This window comes from Euphorbia lathyris, chromosome 4, assembly GCF_963576675.1.
Source record: "Euphorbia lathyris chromosome 4, ddEupLath1.1, whole genome shotgun sequence".
NCBI classification, from domain to species: domain Eukaryota; kingdom Viridiplantae; phylum Streptophyta; class Magnoliopsida; order Malpighiales; family Euphorbiaceae; genus Euphorbia; species Euphorbia lathyris.
The window spans coordinates 5,935,776-5,955,219 of NC_088913.1; the positions used below are offsets into that span (position 1 = coordinate 5,935,776).

The 19,444-nt window shown below is 35.1% G+C and overlaps 2 protein-coding genes across 2 annotated transcripts; one reads left to right on the forward strand and one right to left on the reverse strand.

Moving 5' to 3' along the window:
- Window positions 1–660: 660 nt before the first annotated feature.
- LOC136226437 (uncharacterized) lies at window positions 661–8,416 on the forward strand. Its single transcript, XM_066014917.1, has 6 exons — window positions 661–1,782; window positions 3,232–3,287; window positions 3,381–3,611; window positions 4,971–5,262; window positions 6,450–6,646; window positions 7,525–8,416. The coding sequence occupies exons 1-6, from the start codon at window positions 802–804 to the stop codon at window positions 7,676–7,678; spliced, it is 1,911 nt and encodes a 636-aa protein (XP_065870989.1). The 5' UTR covers window positions 661–801; the 3' UTR covers window positions 7,679–8,416.
- Window positions 8,417–9,398: 982 nt separating this feature from the next.
- LOC136226721 (uncharacterized) lies at window positions 9,399–15,687 on the reverse strand. Its single transcript, XM_066015362.1, has 5 exons — window positions 15,290–15,687; window positions 13,887–14,009; window positions 13,272–13,371; window positions 11,852–11,967; window positions 9,399–9,806 (listed from the first exon to the last, which is right to left on the reverse strand). Exons 1-5 carry the CDS (start codon window positions 15,611–15,613, stop codon window positions 9,552–9,554), a joined length of 918 nt encoding a protein of 305 aa, XP_065871434.1. The 5' UTR covers window positions 15,614–15,687; the 3' UTR covers window positions 9,399–9,551.
- Window positions 15,688–19,444: the final 3,757 nt, after the last annotated feature.

Sequence of the window (19,444 nt, forward strand, 5' to 3'; positions counted from 1 at the left end):
TTTGCTCTGTTTAATAAATTATTATTTTTAGTTATTTAAGTTATTTTTATTAATTAATATAATATCTATTTTATTTTATTATTATTTTAAAAAACATGTCTATATTAAATATTTTACATACTAACAACAACATCTTATTCTTAAAAAAATAACAACATTTTATCTTAATTTTACCAATCATTAATAATTAATAAGCTAATAATAAACAACTAACTTTAACAATAAACGGTTAATTATATCAGCAATCATTAACAACAACAGTTATGCGCTAACAAGTAAACGAAACCGACCTTAAGTCTACCATGTGCATTTCAAATCTTCGATCTTGATTGAAAATATTAGAAATCAATTTATGTATTTCTAGGATCGAGAAATTCTACTATAATCCCGATCCATTTGTCAATAAAAACACTACAACTGTGCATTTTCTTTCCTTGCATTAATCATCTTCCAATGAGGTAATATATTTCTCTCTTTCCATTGGTTGGATCCATAGTACACGGTAGAATTTCTCAATTCTACGGTTACATAACATTATCTCTAAAAAAAAATCTCAAATTCTGATTAAATAAAAGAAAAAGAAAATTTCGTATTGAATTTAAAATCTGAAGTGGCAATATTTAAATTACAACAAAAGAAATCAGATACGCAAAAGAGAGTTTCTGTCTCTGTATATTTGACTTCTTCTTCTTAATTCATTTTCCAAATTTTATAAATATATCTTCTTCAATTGTTCTCTCCAATCCAAACTCATTTTCTATCCCAAAATCCTAGTTTCTCTCCGCTGCTTTTTTGTCACTGATGGAAATATCTAACGGAGACCACAAAGCCACAGAGTTCGGAAATCCGCCGGAGGAGGATGCAGTTTCCGATGATGCTGAGTCGGAGCACATTCCGTCAAGTTTCAATTCCAATGGAAAACAGGATGACGCCGATTGCAAACCTAAGATTTGCAACTATATTCAAATGATCCAACCTCTGTCTCAACTTCCAAAACCAGAGGCGCCACCAGGGATTGCACCTTCGCCGCCGAAGCAGAACGGCGATGATTTTGTCCGATCGAAGTCGTTATCGGAGACTTTAACAGTTGATATGCCGTCTATAGGTAGATTTTTTAAACAGAGAAGCAGTAGTTTATCAGCTTCCATTACGAATCGATTATCGTCTCTGAAAATCAACAAGGATCAGCCTGCTATTGTGTTCGACAATGATGAGACTAAGATGAATTCCTTGCCCAAGCAGGTAACAGAGTTTAAAATTTCAGGGCTCAAAGTCACAGTGAGGGTAAAAAACGACGATCAACCTAAAGGACGGATAAGCTTCTTCTCGAGGTCGAATTGCAGAGATTGTACGGCTGTTCGGTCATTTTTCAGAGAGAAGGGATTGAAATTCGTAGAGATTAATATCGATGTGTTTCCACAGCGAGAAAAAGAGCTGATAGATAGAACAGGAAGTTCACAGGTGCCGCAGATATTTTTTAACGATAAGCTATTTGGGGGTTTAGTAGCGTTAAATTCGTTGAGAAACAGTGGAGGATTTGAGGATAGGTTGAAGGAGATGCTAGGAAGTAAATGCTCCGGTGAAGCGCCGGCAGCTCCGGTGTACGGATTTGATGATCCGGAGGAGGATAAAACGGACGACATGGTGGAAATAGTAAGAGTATTGAGACTAAAACTGCCAATTCAGGACCGTCTGATGAAGATGAAGATGGTGAAAAACTGCTTTGCTGGATCTCAGATGGTGGAGGTGCTGATTCACCACTTGGATTGCGGAAGAAAGAAGGTATACGTGGCTCCCTCTGTTAAGTCTTTTTCAATTTTGACTTGCTTTTTTTTATTATTATTATCCTGTGCTTGTTATTCTAATGTCTCAGGTATACTCCTGCTCTTACAACCGTTTGATTACTTGCTTATAAGTTATAACGGTTGACCTTTTCATTCTTTAATTCTATGATTAGCGGGTATTTTGCTTGATAAAAACTCGATCATTTTCGGCTTGATTTCTAAATAATATGAAAAACCTCTATTATAATGTTTATGAAAAACTTCTATTATAATGTTCGCTTATATTTTTAATTATAGTAATCCTATTATTCTAAAAAGAGAAAATGTAAACTCTTGTGAACTATTTACTAACAAAGATAATAAATAAAATTAACAAGCTAATTAACGAGCTGCTCTCAATAGTTACTGAGCTCGAACAGGATTTTGAGCTCGAAGAGAGCTTGAAACTCGGTTCGAGCTCATTAATTTTCTGCGGAAACAAAGCGTAGTCAAGTCAAAGCTTGACTCAGCTTGGTTACAGCTCTAGACTGATCCAGTACAAGTCCAAATGTAAATTATTAAACAGAATTAGGGGAAGTTGGGATTAGGGATTAAATAACTGCATAAAAAATGTGTGAAGATTTGGTTAGAAATGGAGAGAAAACATTAATGATGAAGAACACCAGCAAGGCATGATAACCACCTAGTTTGTTAATTATTACTCTTACTTATTGCATGCTTCTGAATTTAGGAAACAAAATGAACAGTTTAGAATAGTCATTTTAAGGCTTTTGCTTGATAAAACCTTTTGAGTTTGTGTAGAAAATGAACGTGCCTTCATGATTGATCAAAAAGTTGAAAAAAGAACAAACCTTTTGAATTGAAGAATATTAAATCATTTCTTTTCAAATGCTTAAAGGAATAGAAACCAAACGAATGTGAACATGGCATTTTAGGTACACATATTTCTTATCTGCTCGGACACTTCCCTTTACTAGTGTTTTCGCGTTTTGTGCTTATTTCGTGTCCGTTTTCATTTAGAAGGCTATTTTATATCCTTTTGACTTAAAAGGATATAAAATAATTTCTTTTCAAATGTTTAATGAAATCAAACAATGTGATCATGGCATTTTAGGTACAAGTACAATAATTAACATATTTTAGTACTTATTTGCACAGACACTTCTTTTTTTATAGTAGCATTCCCGCATTTCGTGTCCGTAACGTGTGCATTTCATGTCTGTGTCGGTTTTCATTTGAAAGCTGTTTTATGAAAGTTTTGTTTTAGAAATAATGTATTCCGTGTCCGTTTTTCGTGTCCATCTCTGCTTCCGTGTCCCTGTCCATACAACAGTATAAATTTGATAATGAATGACTTATTCATATCACAGTTCTTATTCATATTTCTTTGTTTAATTGTACACATATGTTAAGTCGATAACGGATTTGTTTTGCATAATGCAATTAGGCTGTTGAGATTGGTAAGCAACTGGCGAGGAAGCACTTCATTCATCATGTCTTTGGGTATGTAAAATTTGTTTGCTGATGAAAATACATAGACAAATCGTAAACAAATATTGTTTTTCCTGATAGATAAGATCATTTGATTTTGTGCAGGGAAAATGATTTTGAAGATGGAAACCACTTTTATCGTTTCCTCGAGCACCAACCGTTCATTCCTAAATGCTACAACTTTCGGGGATCTACAAACGACAGTGAACCAAAGTCCGTAATCAAGATTGGCCAAAGGCTCCATAAGATCATGTCTGCAATACTTGAATGTTATGCCTCTGATGACAGAAGCCATGTTGATTACATTGCCATCAGCAAAAGTGAAGAATTTCGAAGGTGTTGTTTCTGCTCGTTTATTTTTATGCTAATACTAAAAAAATTCTAAGCTGAGCTTGAATATGAGATGCCGCAACTAGTCTAGCTCCTTACTGTCAATGTTCTGTTTTCTCATGGAAACTTGAAATTTAGGGTAACATTATAATGATAGTAAGATAAGGAAAGAGAAGAAAAGATGAATATATGAGATATTTTATATTGAAGGAAAAAAGGAAATAATAAGGACACAAGATGCTAACTAGCACCTCCTCTCTCACTAGAAGCCAAAATAAAATAATCAATCCTCCCTTTCTCACCTGTTAGTTATATGTATTTATACAAGAGGTAAAAAAGCTAAACTAGAAAAGCTAATAAAAGCAAATACAATTACTCTTATTTGACCATTGACTATTGACTAAGACTATTGACCATTGACTACTTGTATCTATTCATAGAGTAACACCTAACTTATACCACCTCACCATTCTTGGATGCTCTCTAACTTCTAGAATAAACTTGAGAAATCTTAGACTTTGATCCCACTGTAGCACTTCTTTATCATACTAAAGTATGTCTTTGTCATAGTTGTTAAAGGCGTAAGGCACTGAAAGGTCCTAGAGCCTAGGCTCAAGGCACGCCTATTATTAGTTAAAGCTCAATATTTGATTATCAATATCAGTAATACTCTATTACTAGTTAAAGCATAAATAAAAAAAACACACCTATGACAATGGAAACAAGACAAAGCCACATAAAAACATAATACTAAATCTCAAAAACATCAAGTTAAGTTCATACTTTCATAGAGATATTAACATATACTTAACATCTTAGACTAAGTACCTAACTAATGCTACAATTCAAGGCTGCACTTTGCTGATTCTTCTGTGTGTCGCAGTTTCTTCTTTCTGTGTCGCAGTTTCTGTTTAAGTGGAGACTACTCTGCTCTTAATCCCTCTCTAGTCTTTTTATATTTATGTCTCTTGATATTCTTATTTAGATCAGGAGTTAAGATTAAAGTTGATTTAACCATTTGTTTACACAAAACAGTAAAAAAAAAAAAAAAAAAAAAAAGTGAAAACAAGACTCAGCCTTTGAAGCCCAGGCGAGGCGCACAAGGCAAGAGCCTTTCTTAAACTGCGCCTCGCCTTGTGCAATCAAGGCTCACTACCTTGAGCCTTGCGATCGCGCCTTTAACAACTATGGTCGTTGTTACATTCAAAATATCAAACAAGTTCCTGTTTTGCAATACTATAAGCATTAGTCAAGTCTTCTCATACTGAGAAACATTGTTGTGTTTGTTAACTCTTATTTAATTGTTTAAGTTCGGTTAATAACCTTCTCTAACTTCATCTTTTATATATCTGTGAATTAATTCAGATATGTAAATCTGGTGGAAGATCTTCATAGAGTGGATCTGCTAGAACTCTCAACAAATGAGAAATTGGCATTCTTTGTGAACTTGCACAATGCCATGGTCATTCATGCTATAATTAGAGTAGGATGTCCAGAAGGGATAATTGACAGAAGATCATTCTATTCCGACTTCCAATACATCGTCGGAGGGTATCCTTACTCGTTGAACACAATTAAGAACGGAATTCTCAGAAGTAATCGGAGATCTCCCTACTCGTTGGTCAAGCCCTTTGGTGTTGGAGACAAACGTTTGGAGGTATGTAAAATTCTAATTAAATCAAACTGAATATGTTGCACAGAAATGGAAACTGATACTAGGAAACATTATTTCGGAAAAAATATAGTTAGGAAACGGTATTGGAAACGAAAACGGACGCGAAACATGGAAGTGCTGGTGAAGAAGAGTTTCTCTGCAACATAGAATTGAACAATATTATGTCCTTTCCCTGATTCATAGTCTGAATTCAAAGTGCAGATTAGTTTTCCATCCCTCAAATGATGCTATTTTGAAGTTCATATTATAGGAAGCTATGGCTGTAAATGAGCCAAGCCGCTCGACATTTAGCTCGATAAAAGTTAGACCGTGGTCAGCTTGATTTGTACATGAGCCGAGCTTGAATATAACGAAAGCTTGCAATCAGGCTCGGTTATATGTTCATGAACAAGCTCGATTATAATATTCATGAATAGACTCATAAGCAAGCTTGGTTCAACTATTTTTCTAATAGTAGTATTTCTATAAAGGGGAAAATGTAAAACTACGTAGTTTTGTGTGAAACTTTTGTATTGCAGGTTTCAAAACTACGCAGTTTTGGTTAAAAAAAATTCAAATGAACATAATTAATGAAAATAACTAATGAGTTGTTCGCAAGCAAAGTTCGTGAATAAAATTAACGAGCTGCTCACGACTCGTGAACAAATAAATGAACAGCTCACGAGCAACTCACGAACCAGAATCGTCTATTTTCTGTCGAGCCAAACATGAGCAGACCAAAGCTCTGCTAGGTAATCAAGCTCTATAAGGAGCTGATATAATTAATATATATAAAAAAAAAAAAAAGGGCGGCCCGGTCGCATTACGCGTCCCCGCTGAGCGAGGGTCCGGGGAGGGGTCCCACCACAAGGGTGTATTGGGGGCAAGCCTTCCCTTGCCAATTTAATTGGCAAGAGGCCGCTCCTAAGACTCGAACCCGTGACCTCAGGTCACACGGCAACAACGTTTTACCGTTGCGCCAAGGCTCGCCCTCTAAAAGGGCGGCCCGGTCGCATTACGCGTCCCCGCTGAGCGAGGGTCCGGGGAGGGGTCCCACCACAAAGGTGTATTGGGGGCAAGCCTTCCCTTGCCAATTTAATTGGCAAGAGGCCGCTCCTTAGACTCGAACCCGTGACCTCAGGTCACATCTGAACAACTTACAAATGCATGATTGTTAAATTTTTTTGCAGATAGTTCTTCCAAAAGTGAACCCAATAATTCATTTCGGAACTTGCAATGGGACAAGATCAAGTCCTACAGTGAGGTTTTTCACAGCCCAAGGAGTTGAAGCTGAATTGAAATATGCAGCAAAGGAATTTTTCAAAAGAAGTGGAATGGAGGTGGACTTGGAAAAGAGAAGTGTTTATCTATCACGGATCATCAAATGGTTAGTGCTTGGTCTTTGAGATGAATAGTCAAAGTACGAGACTAGGGCTATAAATGAGCCGAGCCGTTCATGAGCGGTTCAGCATTCGATAAAAGATCGATCGTGTTTGGCTCGTTTTATAAACGAGCTGAACTTGAGTATGAAACGAGCTGAGTTTGAGTACGATGAAACTTGACTCGAAAGTTCACGAGCAGACCCGGTTCTAGATTCGCGAACAAACTTGATTGTTTAAACGGCTCGACGTTCAGCTCGATAAAAGCTCGATCGTGTTCGGCTCGATTTATAAACAAACCAAGTTTGAGCATGAAATGAGCCGAGCTTGAGTACGACGAAACATGACTCGAAACTTCAGGAACTGGTTTGGTTATAGATTCGTAAATAAGTTCATGAATAGTCTTGTGAGCAAGACTCGGTTTGATTATTTTTAATAATAGTATTTCTATAAACGGGAAATGTAAAACTATGTAGTTTTGTGTTGAAACTTTAGTTTTATAAGTTTCAAAACTACGTAGTTTTGTGTTATAGAAATATCAAATGAGATTCAAACCCTATCTTCAACTTAAATTCGCCATTTTAAACAGAATCAATGAGTTGTTCGTGATCCTTGCTTATAAACATAGTCAATGAGTTATTTGCAAGCAAAGTTCATGATCATAATTAACGTTTTGTTTGGGTACAAAGCTCATGAACAAATAAATGAGTTGAACAGCTCATGATGAGATAATTTTCTTAATTAATCAAGTTCAAATAGAATGTTGAGCTCGAGCTCAAACTCATCCATTTTCTGTGGAGCCGAGCACGAATATACCAAAGATATACTTGATGCAAAACTTCAACATGGCAAATATTTGTTTCATGATTTTTATGTTCTTCCACAGGTTTGATGCAGATTTTGGGAATGAAAAGGAGATTCTTAGGTGGATTATCAATTACTTGGATGCAACCAAAGCAGGTCTTCTCACACATCTTTTGGGAGATGGAGGTCCTGTGAATATTGTGTACCAAAACTATGATTGGTCTGTCAATTCTTGACTTGCATTTTGTTATTTATAGAGGGCTTAATACATCGAGAGCTTCCTGAACCTAGCCTAAAAAGCAGATTGATTCTCTAAACTTACAGAATGTCTCATTAGTCTTACGACTTGTTTAAAGTGACTAGTAATGTTCACATAGATTCTGATAACCAAATGAATTTGTTCAGTTACCGTAATCTAGACTCATTAGATCTAAACCATGAGGTAATCTTAATTTCGAACCTAAGATTCTAATAAATCTAGATTTAACGGTGAACAACTTTATTTGGTCAGGCAAGGTCTACATGAACACCACTGTTAAAGTGGATGATTAACTTTGTATGTCCATGTTGCAGAACAATAGTGGATTTTGACAAATCGAAAAATAACCATGCAAGTTCATGGGGCGATTTTATCAGTCTAAGCAATTTCTGGATGCCAAAATGTCATTTTAAACAAATATAGATGGTCAATAAGTTACTTTAAGCAAGTTCGGAAGGCGGAAATAATCTCTAAATTTAGAGAGCCATCTGCTTTTTGGGCTAATTGAAAGGGGTCCTATGTATTAAGCCTTCATGGTAGAAAAATTGCATCCGCCAAGGACATGTTGTACATAATGTCAACATTTCACCATTGGAAGCCCTTACTTGGCCGAGATCGGAGTGTTACTGAGATTTTTTCTATTTTTTTCTGTCTGATTTATACATCCAAGCAAACAATGATTGTGGTAATTTGAAAGAAATATAAAGTTGAGTTTTTTCTATGCTTCTTTTGATTTTGAAGCTTACCTCATTTTTGTTTGCATTACAGATTCTAATCTTTTGTTGCTTGTAAAAGAAAAATATTTAAGAAAATTTAAATTTAGGGTAAATTCCAAAAACAACCCCTATGGTTTCATGTATTTCACAAAAAAAACCCTTGTGGTTTGTTTTTACCAAAAAAGGACCGTGTTATACGTTTTTACCCGAAAAACGGAAAATGGCTTAACACCATTAAATTGGCTGACGTGGCAAAGGATAAAACCGATTTAACGGTGTTAAGCCATTTTCCATTTTTCGGGTAACGGCATATAACACGGTCCTTTTTTTTTTGGTAAAAACAAACCACGGAGGTTTTTTGTGAAATACATGAAACCACAGGAGTTGTTTTTGAAATTTACCCTTAAATTTATTTGCTTCAGTATATTATTCATGGATTGGGTCATCAGTTTAATGAGTTTTCTACTAAATTATTTTGTCTAAACTCAACACAATCCGCATTTTATTTATATCAAGCTCAAATCAGGCTGAGCCCAAGCAAGAAAACTGATTCGTATATTTATATTAAAAAAATAATTAAAACTAAAGTGTAAATATAAATAATAAAAATGAAACAAATAAAAATTTAGTTAATAATTCAATAAAATTCAACAAAAATAAATTTATATAACCAAAAACTATTTAACAAAGTAATAAATACATATATAATATAAGAATGGGCCAATCCAAGTTGGGTTCGGATTTTTGAGACAAATCTCAAGTTCAATCCATTCTATTTGCAGATTTGAGCAGGTTAGAACCAGACGAGCCAATCTAATTTTTAAATATATATGTTCTAGCCCAAAGAGATCCGTTTGGACGGGTTCGGCGGGCCAACAAACTCATGAATGAGCAGCAGACATGGAACAAAAGACACTATGGCAATAATTATTACTCATGAATGAAATGAGCAGCAGACATGGAACAAAAGACTATGGCAATAATTATTTGTTTGTGTTCGTCGTATTCCTCCCTATCACAAAATTCTCAGCAATGTCTAAGATCAACAATTTTACAACGGTAACTTAATCTGAGGTGTATTTTCAGGAATTACCTCTTTCAGCTACATTGTCTGCACAGCAGTAGTTTTAAATTTCACTGCAATGAGCGTGATCGAGCTGCAGCTCTTTCTAGTGCTTTCAGCCTGTTTGCTTCAATACGAGCTCTCTGTTCATCTGTAATCACAGCTTCATTGGACAAGCTAGGAACTGCAGCTTTTTCAAGTGCTTTCATCCTGTTACTTTCCATACGATCTCTTTGTTCATCTGTAATTACAACTTCACTCGGCAAGGTATCCATATTATTTTCAGTTGACTTCTCCATGCCATTGTGCAAGGTTTCTGATGGTTCCTGCAATTAAGATGGCCAACGAGTCAATTTTTAACATGTTTCTTAGTACTAGTGGTGATCAAAATAGACCAATAATCGATAATTGAGCCAAAAATGTAGTTTGGTTCGGTTTGGTTTTAAAAATGATGTATTTTTACTAATCCATTAAGTTATTCTAAAAAAATTCGGTATAACCTAAAGTGAAACCGAACCAAATTATGTATATGAAACAAACCATGGGCGTGTAAAATTTATTCTACAATTTTATAACTTTACATGGTTATTTAATATACTTAACTTCTATTTTTAGTTGTTTATTTTACATTTATTAGCTTTTTTTTTTACTTATTTAGTAAATTTTAACTGGTCATCAGTTAGCAATTGAACCGAACCGATAAAATTTGATTGGATTATTGAGTTTATTCAGATCGGGTTTGATTTTGAAGGAGATTTCGATTAGTAACTAAATAGTCGTTCACCCTACTTATCATCTTCCTAAATTTGTCCAAAAAGGTTGATTGGCCCTCTTAAACTTTCAAAGTGTCTTGATAGTCCTAACTTGCTTAAAATATAGTCAATTAATCTCTCGGTTGCAAAAAAAAGTACACTGCATGCGGAAAGATATATTACACGCGCCTTAAAAAAGTCAAACAAATTGACACATAAGCAACACACTGAACTTGGACAAACAAGTAGAAATCAAATATCATTTGTTACTTGAGCAAAAAGTTTGGCATTCAACTCTTTCTCTCAATGTAACAAACTATTAAAACACAAACCAAAGTGAATAATGTTATTACATAATTCACAATGGTAGGGCTTTCACGGTGGAAACCTCATTCTTTTTTCCTACATGTCAGTCTAAACCCGACGTGTCGTGTCGCTATTCATTTGACTTTTCTAAAACGCATGCAATACACGTTCGGCATGCAGCCAATTAATAATTGACTTTATTTCAAGTAAGTTGAGAGACTTGTCGAAACGCTTTACAAATTTAGGGGTCAATCAAGTTTTTTTGACTAGTTGATAGGATAATGATGTATAAAACGTGGTTTCGTATGAAAAAGTTTTTTAAAGAAACATTGGTCTTGAATCAAACCAAAAGCTAGCCAAATAAATATACATATCTACATCAAAATTAGTTGAATTAATTGACTTCTATCTTCTTTCAATACTGAGGTTCAACAAAATCCATTTCTTAAAAGTATCACAAATATATAGCTAAAATATAAATAGATAGCACCAAACATGTGACATTAGGAGGCTGATAAATCAAGCTCTTTTAGGGTTAAATTTGTTGATTGGATTTAGTTAGGAATATGCAGTTGGTTGTTTCTCACAATTATATGGAAGGAAAAAGAGTTGCAACTGCTTTAACACGCTTCAGGCAATAGAGTAGTTCTCTTCGTTGATGGATGGACCTTCCATCCAAATTTTTGCAATTCCTTTATTTCGTTTTTTTTTATGATGATTTGTTTTATTTATTCTTTTCTTTTTCTTTGTATCCCTTTTCATTATTTTAATGAAATTCGAACCTAGTTGTTTATAGTGTGTAAAGTGCTAACTTAGTTAGAATGACAATGACTCTTAGTACAAATATGAAATTAAAAACACGATATGCTATTTAACGCTACAAAGTCACTGTTAAATTATAGAAATATAAAATCACGATAGAAAGAAAAATTATAGAAATGAGAAGATAAAAATTTAAAGAAGTTTTAACTCATAAATAGCATAAAAAATATGCAATTTAACGCTATGAAGTCACTGTTTCTAACTACTCCCTCCGTTTCACAATACATGTCTTTTTAGAGAAGCTTTTTTGTTCCACAATACATGACATTTTGCTTCAATCTATGCACATTAATTTACTTTTACCAAATATATCCCTATTTAAGTTGACTTTTTATCTTGAAAATAGATAAAGTTACTAATTGATGCAATTAATACAAGGGCAACAAAGTCTTTTACTTAAAATTAATTGAATTTTTTAATTAGTGTGCATTAACCTTAAAAGACATGTATTGTGGAACACGCATTAAGATAAGTCATTTCGAAACACTTACTTGAGTGGCTGCATCAAATATATCATGAAGCATGTCTTCTTGCATGGCATCATCATTGCTCCATGATGGACCTCCCTCAACATGCAATCCAGAAGCTTCACCGGAAGCTAAATGGTCTACGATAATAAGACTAGTATCACTAACAATGAAATGACAAGAAACACGACAATTCGACTTTGTTTATTTGAAGTGCAAGAAATGTCACGATAACAAATCTGTCAGTGCTATCACCAATTAAACCATACTCTCTCTGTTACAAATGTCTTTTAAGTTAAAAGAACAAAAATTAAGTAATAAATTTTAACTAACATATTGATTGTATCAACTAATTAATTTTTATCTATTTCAAAATAAAAAGACAACTTAAATAAAAGTATAAAAAAAAAAAAAGCGGTCCGGTCGCACTACACGTCTCCACTGAGCGAGGGTCCGGGGAGGGGTCCCACCACAAAGGTGTACTGGGGGCAAGCCTTTCCCTGCCAATTTATTTGGCAAGAGGCCGCTCCTAAGACTCGAACCCGTGACCTTTTGGTCACACGACAACAACGTTTACCGTTGCGTCAAGGCTCGCCCTCTAACTTAAATAAGAGTATAAAAAGGACGGTCCGGTCGCACTACGCGTCCCCGCTGAGCGAGGGTCCGGGGAGGGGTCAACTTAAATAAAAGTATAAAAAAAAAGGGCGGCCGATCGCACTACGCGTCCCCGCTGAGCGAGGGTCCGGGGAGGGGTCCCACCACAAGGGTGTACTGGGGGCAAGCCTTCCCCTACCAATTTATTTGGCAAGAGGCCGCTCCTAAGACTCGAACCCGTGACTTCTTGGTCACACGACAACAACGTTTACCGTTGCGCCAAGGCTCGCTCTCTAACTTAAATAAAAGTATATTTGATAAAAACCAATTAATATGTAAGATTGAATCAAAACTTCATGTGTTATAAAACAAAAAAGATTCTCTAGAAATATGGAACAGAGTGAGTATAGAAAGTGAGTATAGAAGTAGAGATTACAGACAAAACAAAGAGATTTCTCATTCAACGAAATAGGGCTTACAACTTAACAAATATTTTGCAAGTGATTGAACCATATATATATATATATATATATATATATATATATATATGTCAACCAATCAAACCATATATAAGTAGAGATTACTAACAAAACAAAGTGGCTGAAAGTGCTTGAATCCTCTAATTTTTAAGACATTACGTATCCTTGTTATTTCGTTGAATGAGAAATATCTTTGTTTGTAATCAGAGGATTTCAAGCACTTTCAATCAATTTGTTTTGTTGGTAATCTCTTAAAAATCTGATTTTGAAATTATTTGCAACTGAACAAATCAAAAGCCTTGTTAAAATAGTACATAATGTCTAAATAAACAAGATGCATACGCCTGTTAACAGCAATATATCCAGCATACCTTCGTCAAGGATCGGATTAAGATGTTCAGTTGGTGATTCATGCAACTTCGTTGGATCCACTCCACTGGCAACTCTCTGTCTCAAATCTCCAAGACATGTCTGAGCAGGAAAAAGACAACATAAATAATGTGGATTTGAGGCAATTGTGTATGTTTGGAATGGATATATATTAATTATTATACTAGTGAGTACTGAGAACAGAAACGAACTAGGTAGAATGTTGACCAATGATGCATGCAGAAAAATATGGAAGAGACTGCCAAAAAATTTTATATTCAATTATCTCATGAAGTGTATATTTGAGCTCCCTCATAACACATTATATGATTGCAATCTAGCATATATAGTGCATACAGAGTCAGTATAATATTGTCTAGAAATTCTTTCTGCCTGATGTCACCCACATGTTTTTCAACTTCGCCCGACCATCAGTCAGTGACATGTAATTCATACAAACACAAGTAAAAGACTCCACTAATATCAGAATGCATAGTCCACGTTCAGCAGCTCTACAAAAGGAATTTGTTTGACCTCCCAAGCCAAGTATACAGCCATCGCATACTACTATGCAACTCACAACTAGCAAAAATTAATCACAAGTAACGTTATAATACCTTTACTCTTTTAGTAGCAGCAACTTGTTCCACCTTATGTACAAATTGATCGAACGAGTAATAAGGGAGCAAACGGGAGTGCCATTGAGTGTACAAGCGAATCAAATTCCCTAAGTCTGTCACCTACAAATGTAATTGACAGTACAATATTAGTAGCTTGAGATCATAATTTCAAATTTGTCACAATTTCAGTGCACTGCACCAAAACTAGAATCAAAGAATATATGTAATTGAGAGATGAAATGATAATATTCTCCTTCTGTTACTGAATGTGATGTCAAATATATATACATGTGAACCAAAACAGTTATAACTTCCCCTGACTAACTTCAATCATTAGCTACTATAACTCAGGCACCTCTACGTGAGTATTTACCTTGCACTCAGGGGCGGAGACAGGGGGCCCAGACCCTGCCGCCGGAATCACCCCTATAAGGAATGATTTAGACCTCTGTTTCCCGAAAATTAAGGTTTGGGGTGTCAAGATAGAGTTAAAAAAAATTACATAGGCATATGTGTAAAATTGGCCCCAACATAGCAGTCATGTATTAGCCACTATTGGCACTTGTTACATGAGCAAGCTAAGCTGGCTACTGGTATTACCAGCTTAACATGCTCTCATGTGCCACATTCACATGCTAAACCAATTTTAGTAGTTTGCAAAGCTTCTACGTTATTTATAATCAGTGCTTATAAAGGCTTTTTGCACCTTGTGCGTAGTTATCTGTGAAGCTTAATGTCTCTTTGACAATTACAACTGTTCTTTATTCTTTGAAGTATGATTTCTTATGAAGTACTTTATATTTTTCACCTAAAATCAGAAAATTAGGTTGGCAACAAAAATTGGATGAACAGTAAAGCAAGATATCGTCTTCCACCTTCATCTCAGCAGTTCATCAGGCACGGATAAGTTCAATGTCAAATCACTCCTATTAAGCTATTATTACTATAGTTTATGTTACCTAGTTGCAGAACTGCCAAAATCATGTTCAATTTATTGATAAATTAGATTCACAAACCTAGAAAAATTGAATGTTAGGTACAAAAAGAAAACAAAATAAAATAGCAGGACATTACAGGCATATACATAACAAAATCAATAGGTAATACAAATGTTTGCAAAATTCGGACGGTCATATATCTAATTTGGATAAGATTAGCCAAAGCAAGTAAATCGGATACAAGATCCACAAGCAAAATCACCTAATCGCCTTCAGCAAATATGTACAACTAGCATTAAAACTTATAATTTTCAAGTTGTTGTGATTACATTAAAACAATGTTTGCTGGTACTGAGTATTGGACCTTATTATACAAGAAAACAGTCCATCATTTTATCAATTCTCCCCCCTATGTTCTAACAGTTAAAATTGCAATAGAAAAGCCATGAAAATGAATAATACCTCGTGTCCGCGGCCACGATACTTGAAGTTGCCTGGAAAGTGACGAAGAACATAACCGAGACCATCATCTCCGAGAAGAACCTCAGGAGTGAGTTTGGGCCTAGTTCTCGGTATTTTCTTCGGCTTCTCAACTGCAGCTTTTGAATTTACATTATTAGGCTTAAATGGAGCAGATCTGGAAGAATTTAAATTGGTGTGATCATTAGATTCGAAATTGGAAGGAGGAGGGTTAGAGGAAGGATTCGAATCGGGACAGTCACGCGACCAGTGACCTGGACGGCCGCACTTGTAACAACCAGTCGGCGCTGCTTTCGCTGCCTCCATCGGAGAATTTCAGATCGACTTTGCGCACCCCTTCCTCTCCCTGAAGTTGCTAATCTACTTTTTCCTATTCAATTTTGGCGGGAATATAACAATAGATTTAGCATGGACCCCCGCCAATTTTCTCGATGCTTATAGGCCTGAGTAATTTCATATGGGCCGGGCAGTACAGTCTTAAAAACTTACGTGTACAAATAAATTCATATTTTACATTTTCAAAAAAAAAAAATTCATATTTTACCAAGAAGATCAATTCTCTCCTTAATATTAATAAATGTATAATTTTTATTTCTAAAATGTAAATAAAAGATAAGATAAAAATCTAAATTTTCTCTATCGTTTTCTTTAAAAGTGTATATTTATTTTTACATATGAAATAATAAAATAAAATATTTTATCACTAGCTATCAGAAAATTTGAATAAATTGGTTTACCATTTTTTGACCAATTGTATAAATGTAATATCGGATTTTTAAATATTAATTATATCTACAATGTTCAGTGTGTTAATAAAAAACTTATCTAAATATCAATAATTAAGTCTGTTACGTATAAGTTAATTACAAAAGAAAATGCCTAAAATATTTGATATGTTATTAATACAGTTGCAAACATGTCAAGATGCACGAAATTGATTTAGTTTATCGATAAATAAATTTATTTGGAATATTTGATATGACAATCAAATAATAGTCAAATCGTCTTGTTCAAATCTTCAATGAGATAAGAGCAAAATTTATTTTATTTTAAAATTTTAAAGATATAATTATACTATTTAATATGTTATTAGTAAATCGGCGTTTCATTAAAAACCATACGACAAATTTTATCACTAACTTGACCGTCGGAGTGTCATAAGAACCGTTCCCGACACAAATGGAGTATCAGCTGATATGACCATTCCGAAGTTCCCACAACCTTATTACAAAGTATCTTAAAACAAATTTGTTTTTAGTACACAACCCCAACATCTACGAACACTCTCTAAACTTTGAAGTACTCTCTCAATATTTCGACAACTAATAAGGCATCTTCATGAGACCGTCTTGGTAAGTTTTTTAAGGTTTCACATGTGAATTCAAAATTAGATTCATACAAGCGACTTTGGACCCGTTTGTTTTACCTACTGTTTACTGTTACGGTTTGCTATCTGTTGTTGCTGTTTACTGTTGCTGTTGCGGTTTGCTGTTGGAAAAAGTTACTTTTCCAAAAAGCAGAGATTCGCTTCTTTTGTAAAAGGCTGTTTTCGGGTGTAACAGACAGACATGAGGTCACTAACCAAACACCTAATGCTGTTTTTTTAGATGTAAAAGGCAAACAAAATGTCACTAACCAAACACCTAAAACTCTCACTTTTGAAGTGAAAAGGCAAATATGAGCATGAAAATGAGCAACCAAACACCTCATTTGTCTTCAAAAACCCTTTTTCGCTTTACGAATCTATCTTACTACAAACCTCCAACAATGACGTTTATGACTTCACTGGCTTCGCGTTCGGGCGAACATCTATCATGTTGTTCAGACACTTTCTTGAGATTCTTCAAGAATTTATGTAATTTACCATACTGTATCATTTTAGGGGAGAATGTACATTATTACTCGACATGAATTTATAATAACTTGCGTGATATCAACATGTTAAAATAATAAATTTTTCGATTTTGATAATAGCGACAATCACAAACATCGATTTTGAAAAAAATCACAAGTATCATTTATTTCATTTTTTTTCTAGTGGATTGTTCTTCACCGTCCATCTTCTACTTATCACTGCCCTCATTTGAAGTTTTTTCCCTTTTCATTTTATTTCAACCAAAACTTCTTATTCTCTATCTAATCTCTTCAAAAATCACAAACCCCTACACAAGAATCATGACAGGAAATTATGACAATTTTACTGGAAAGTTACATTTTTTTATTAAATTTTTATCGAAAATACGAGTTCTGTCTCCGGATTTGGAGACGGAACTCATCATCCACCTACTAGGCGGATGAATCTCCCACCGAGGCCAAATACAAGTATAATTTTTTTTCCTAAATCGTCCATTTTCGGAGTTCTCGGATCTATTTTTTACCTCGTCTTCGAAATCGTCAATTTCCCGAAGTGCTCGGATCCATTTTTTTAGAATTTCGGTTTTGCTCGTGAGAGAAAAGAAATTTTTAATTTTTGATCAAAATAAATGAGAAAGGCAAAATTGTCAAATAGAGGGCGCTGATAATTAAAACATGAGCGATAAATAGCAACACCCTTTTTAAAACATTAAATCACTTTTTTTTTAAAAAAAATTGCCCTACTTTTTCATTATAATTAATTGAAGTCTCAATATCTTAAATTGAAAAACTAGGCTTAATTAATGAAAATAATAATAATAATAATAGAAAAACATAGATTTGTTTGAAGCAAGAAATAGACCCAACACCAAACGAATCCATGATTTGTGTTGGTATATAGCCTAGATTTCCGGCTATGACGCCAGCCAAAGACCCGACCACCGGCAAGACGTGAGGACCAAATTTTCTCACCCAAATCTTTTGCTCTGTCCAACTAAATCAATATGACAGCTTTCCACATAAACCTTAACGTGAACTCAACCACATGCTATACCCGTTCCCCACTCCTGACTCCATACCTTTGTTTTTTGCATTTAATGTAAATTACACCTATGGCTCCTAAACTTGAAGTTACTTTTATTAATAAAACCTTTAAACTTTAAAACGGAACATTGTAGCTCCTAAATTGTATACTTTACTATAATGTTCATTTTTAATGTTGATCATTACCAATGCTGATCTCAAAATGAGAAAAAAATAAAGAATTAAAGTGGTTTAAAACCATATATTTAAAGATGACAATTATCGAGTTCTTATCATATCAATTTTGGGTTAGCGTCAAAATCTATAACGACCCAATTCGGAGTGAATGACGCCGGGGTAGAAGGTTTGAGTAAAGAGTGGCTCTAAAGAATGACGATAGAGACATGAATAAACTGAGTTCTACATCGGAAATGGAGGGAGAGAGTGACTGAAACTTATTAGTAAATTGTGAATCCAATACATGCAAACGCGTTTTTAAAGCCGTGGGGTCCAAGGTGTTGGATTTGGGCCAGAACGGACAATATCTACATGGTATTGGGCAGTGGCGAATACAGAATTGCTCGGCTGGGAGGGGGGGAATTTAACACCAAGCCGAGCCGCCCAAATACGGATGACTTGAGGCAGCCCAAAGTTGGGCGCCTCAAGTCTGCGGGTGCTAATTCAGCACCCCCAACCTTAAACAATGGAGACAGGGGAGCCGGAAACCACCCCTACTCAGGGTGGTTCCGGCGGCCGGAAGGGCCCGGGCACCCCAGGCCCCCTGTCTCCGCCCCTGGTATTGGGCATGGTGTTACAATTGGTATCAGAGCCGACTCTCCACGTATCATGTGTGGTTCAAGGATGAACTAGGCGGAAGCTGGTGGGCCTGTAATGACCTGATTTGGAGTGGGTAGCGTTGGGTAGAAGGTCTGAGCAAGGAGCGACCCTAAGAGATGGTGATGGGGACAAGAATGAACTGAATCCACATTGAAAATGGAGAGAGCGTGACTGAGGCTTATTAGTAAAGCATGAATCCAATACATGCGGACGCGTTTTGGGTCAGAGCGGATAATATCTACATGGTATTGGATAGTGTATTACAAAATCAGTCAATTCTAACCAAATCTAAAAACTTTCGTGTCATATTCTTGTTGACCTAATTGGATTAGTGTCGATTTCCTAACATGTTTTTGAGTAACATATAATTTTAGTATATACATATATTAATAGCCACGTTTAAAAATATATGATAATATGTTT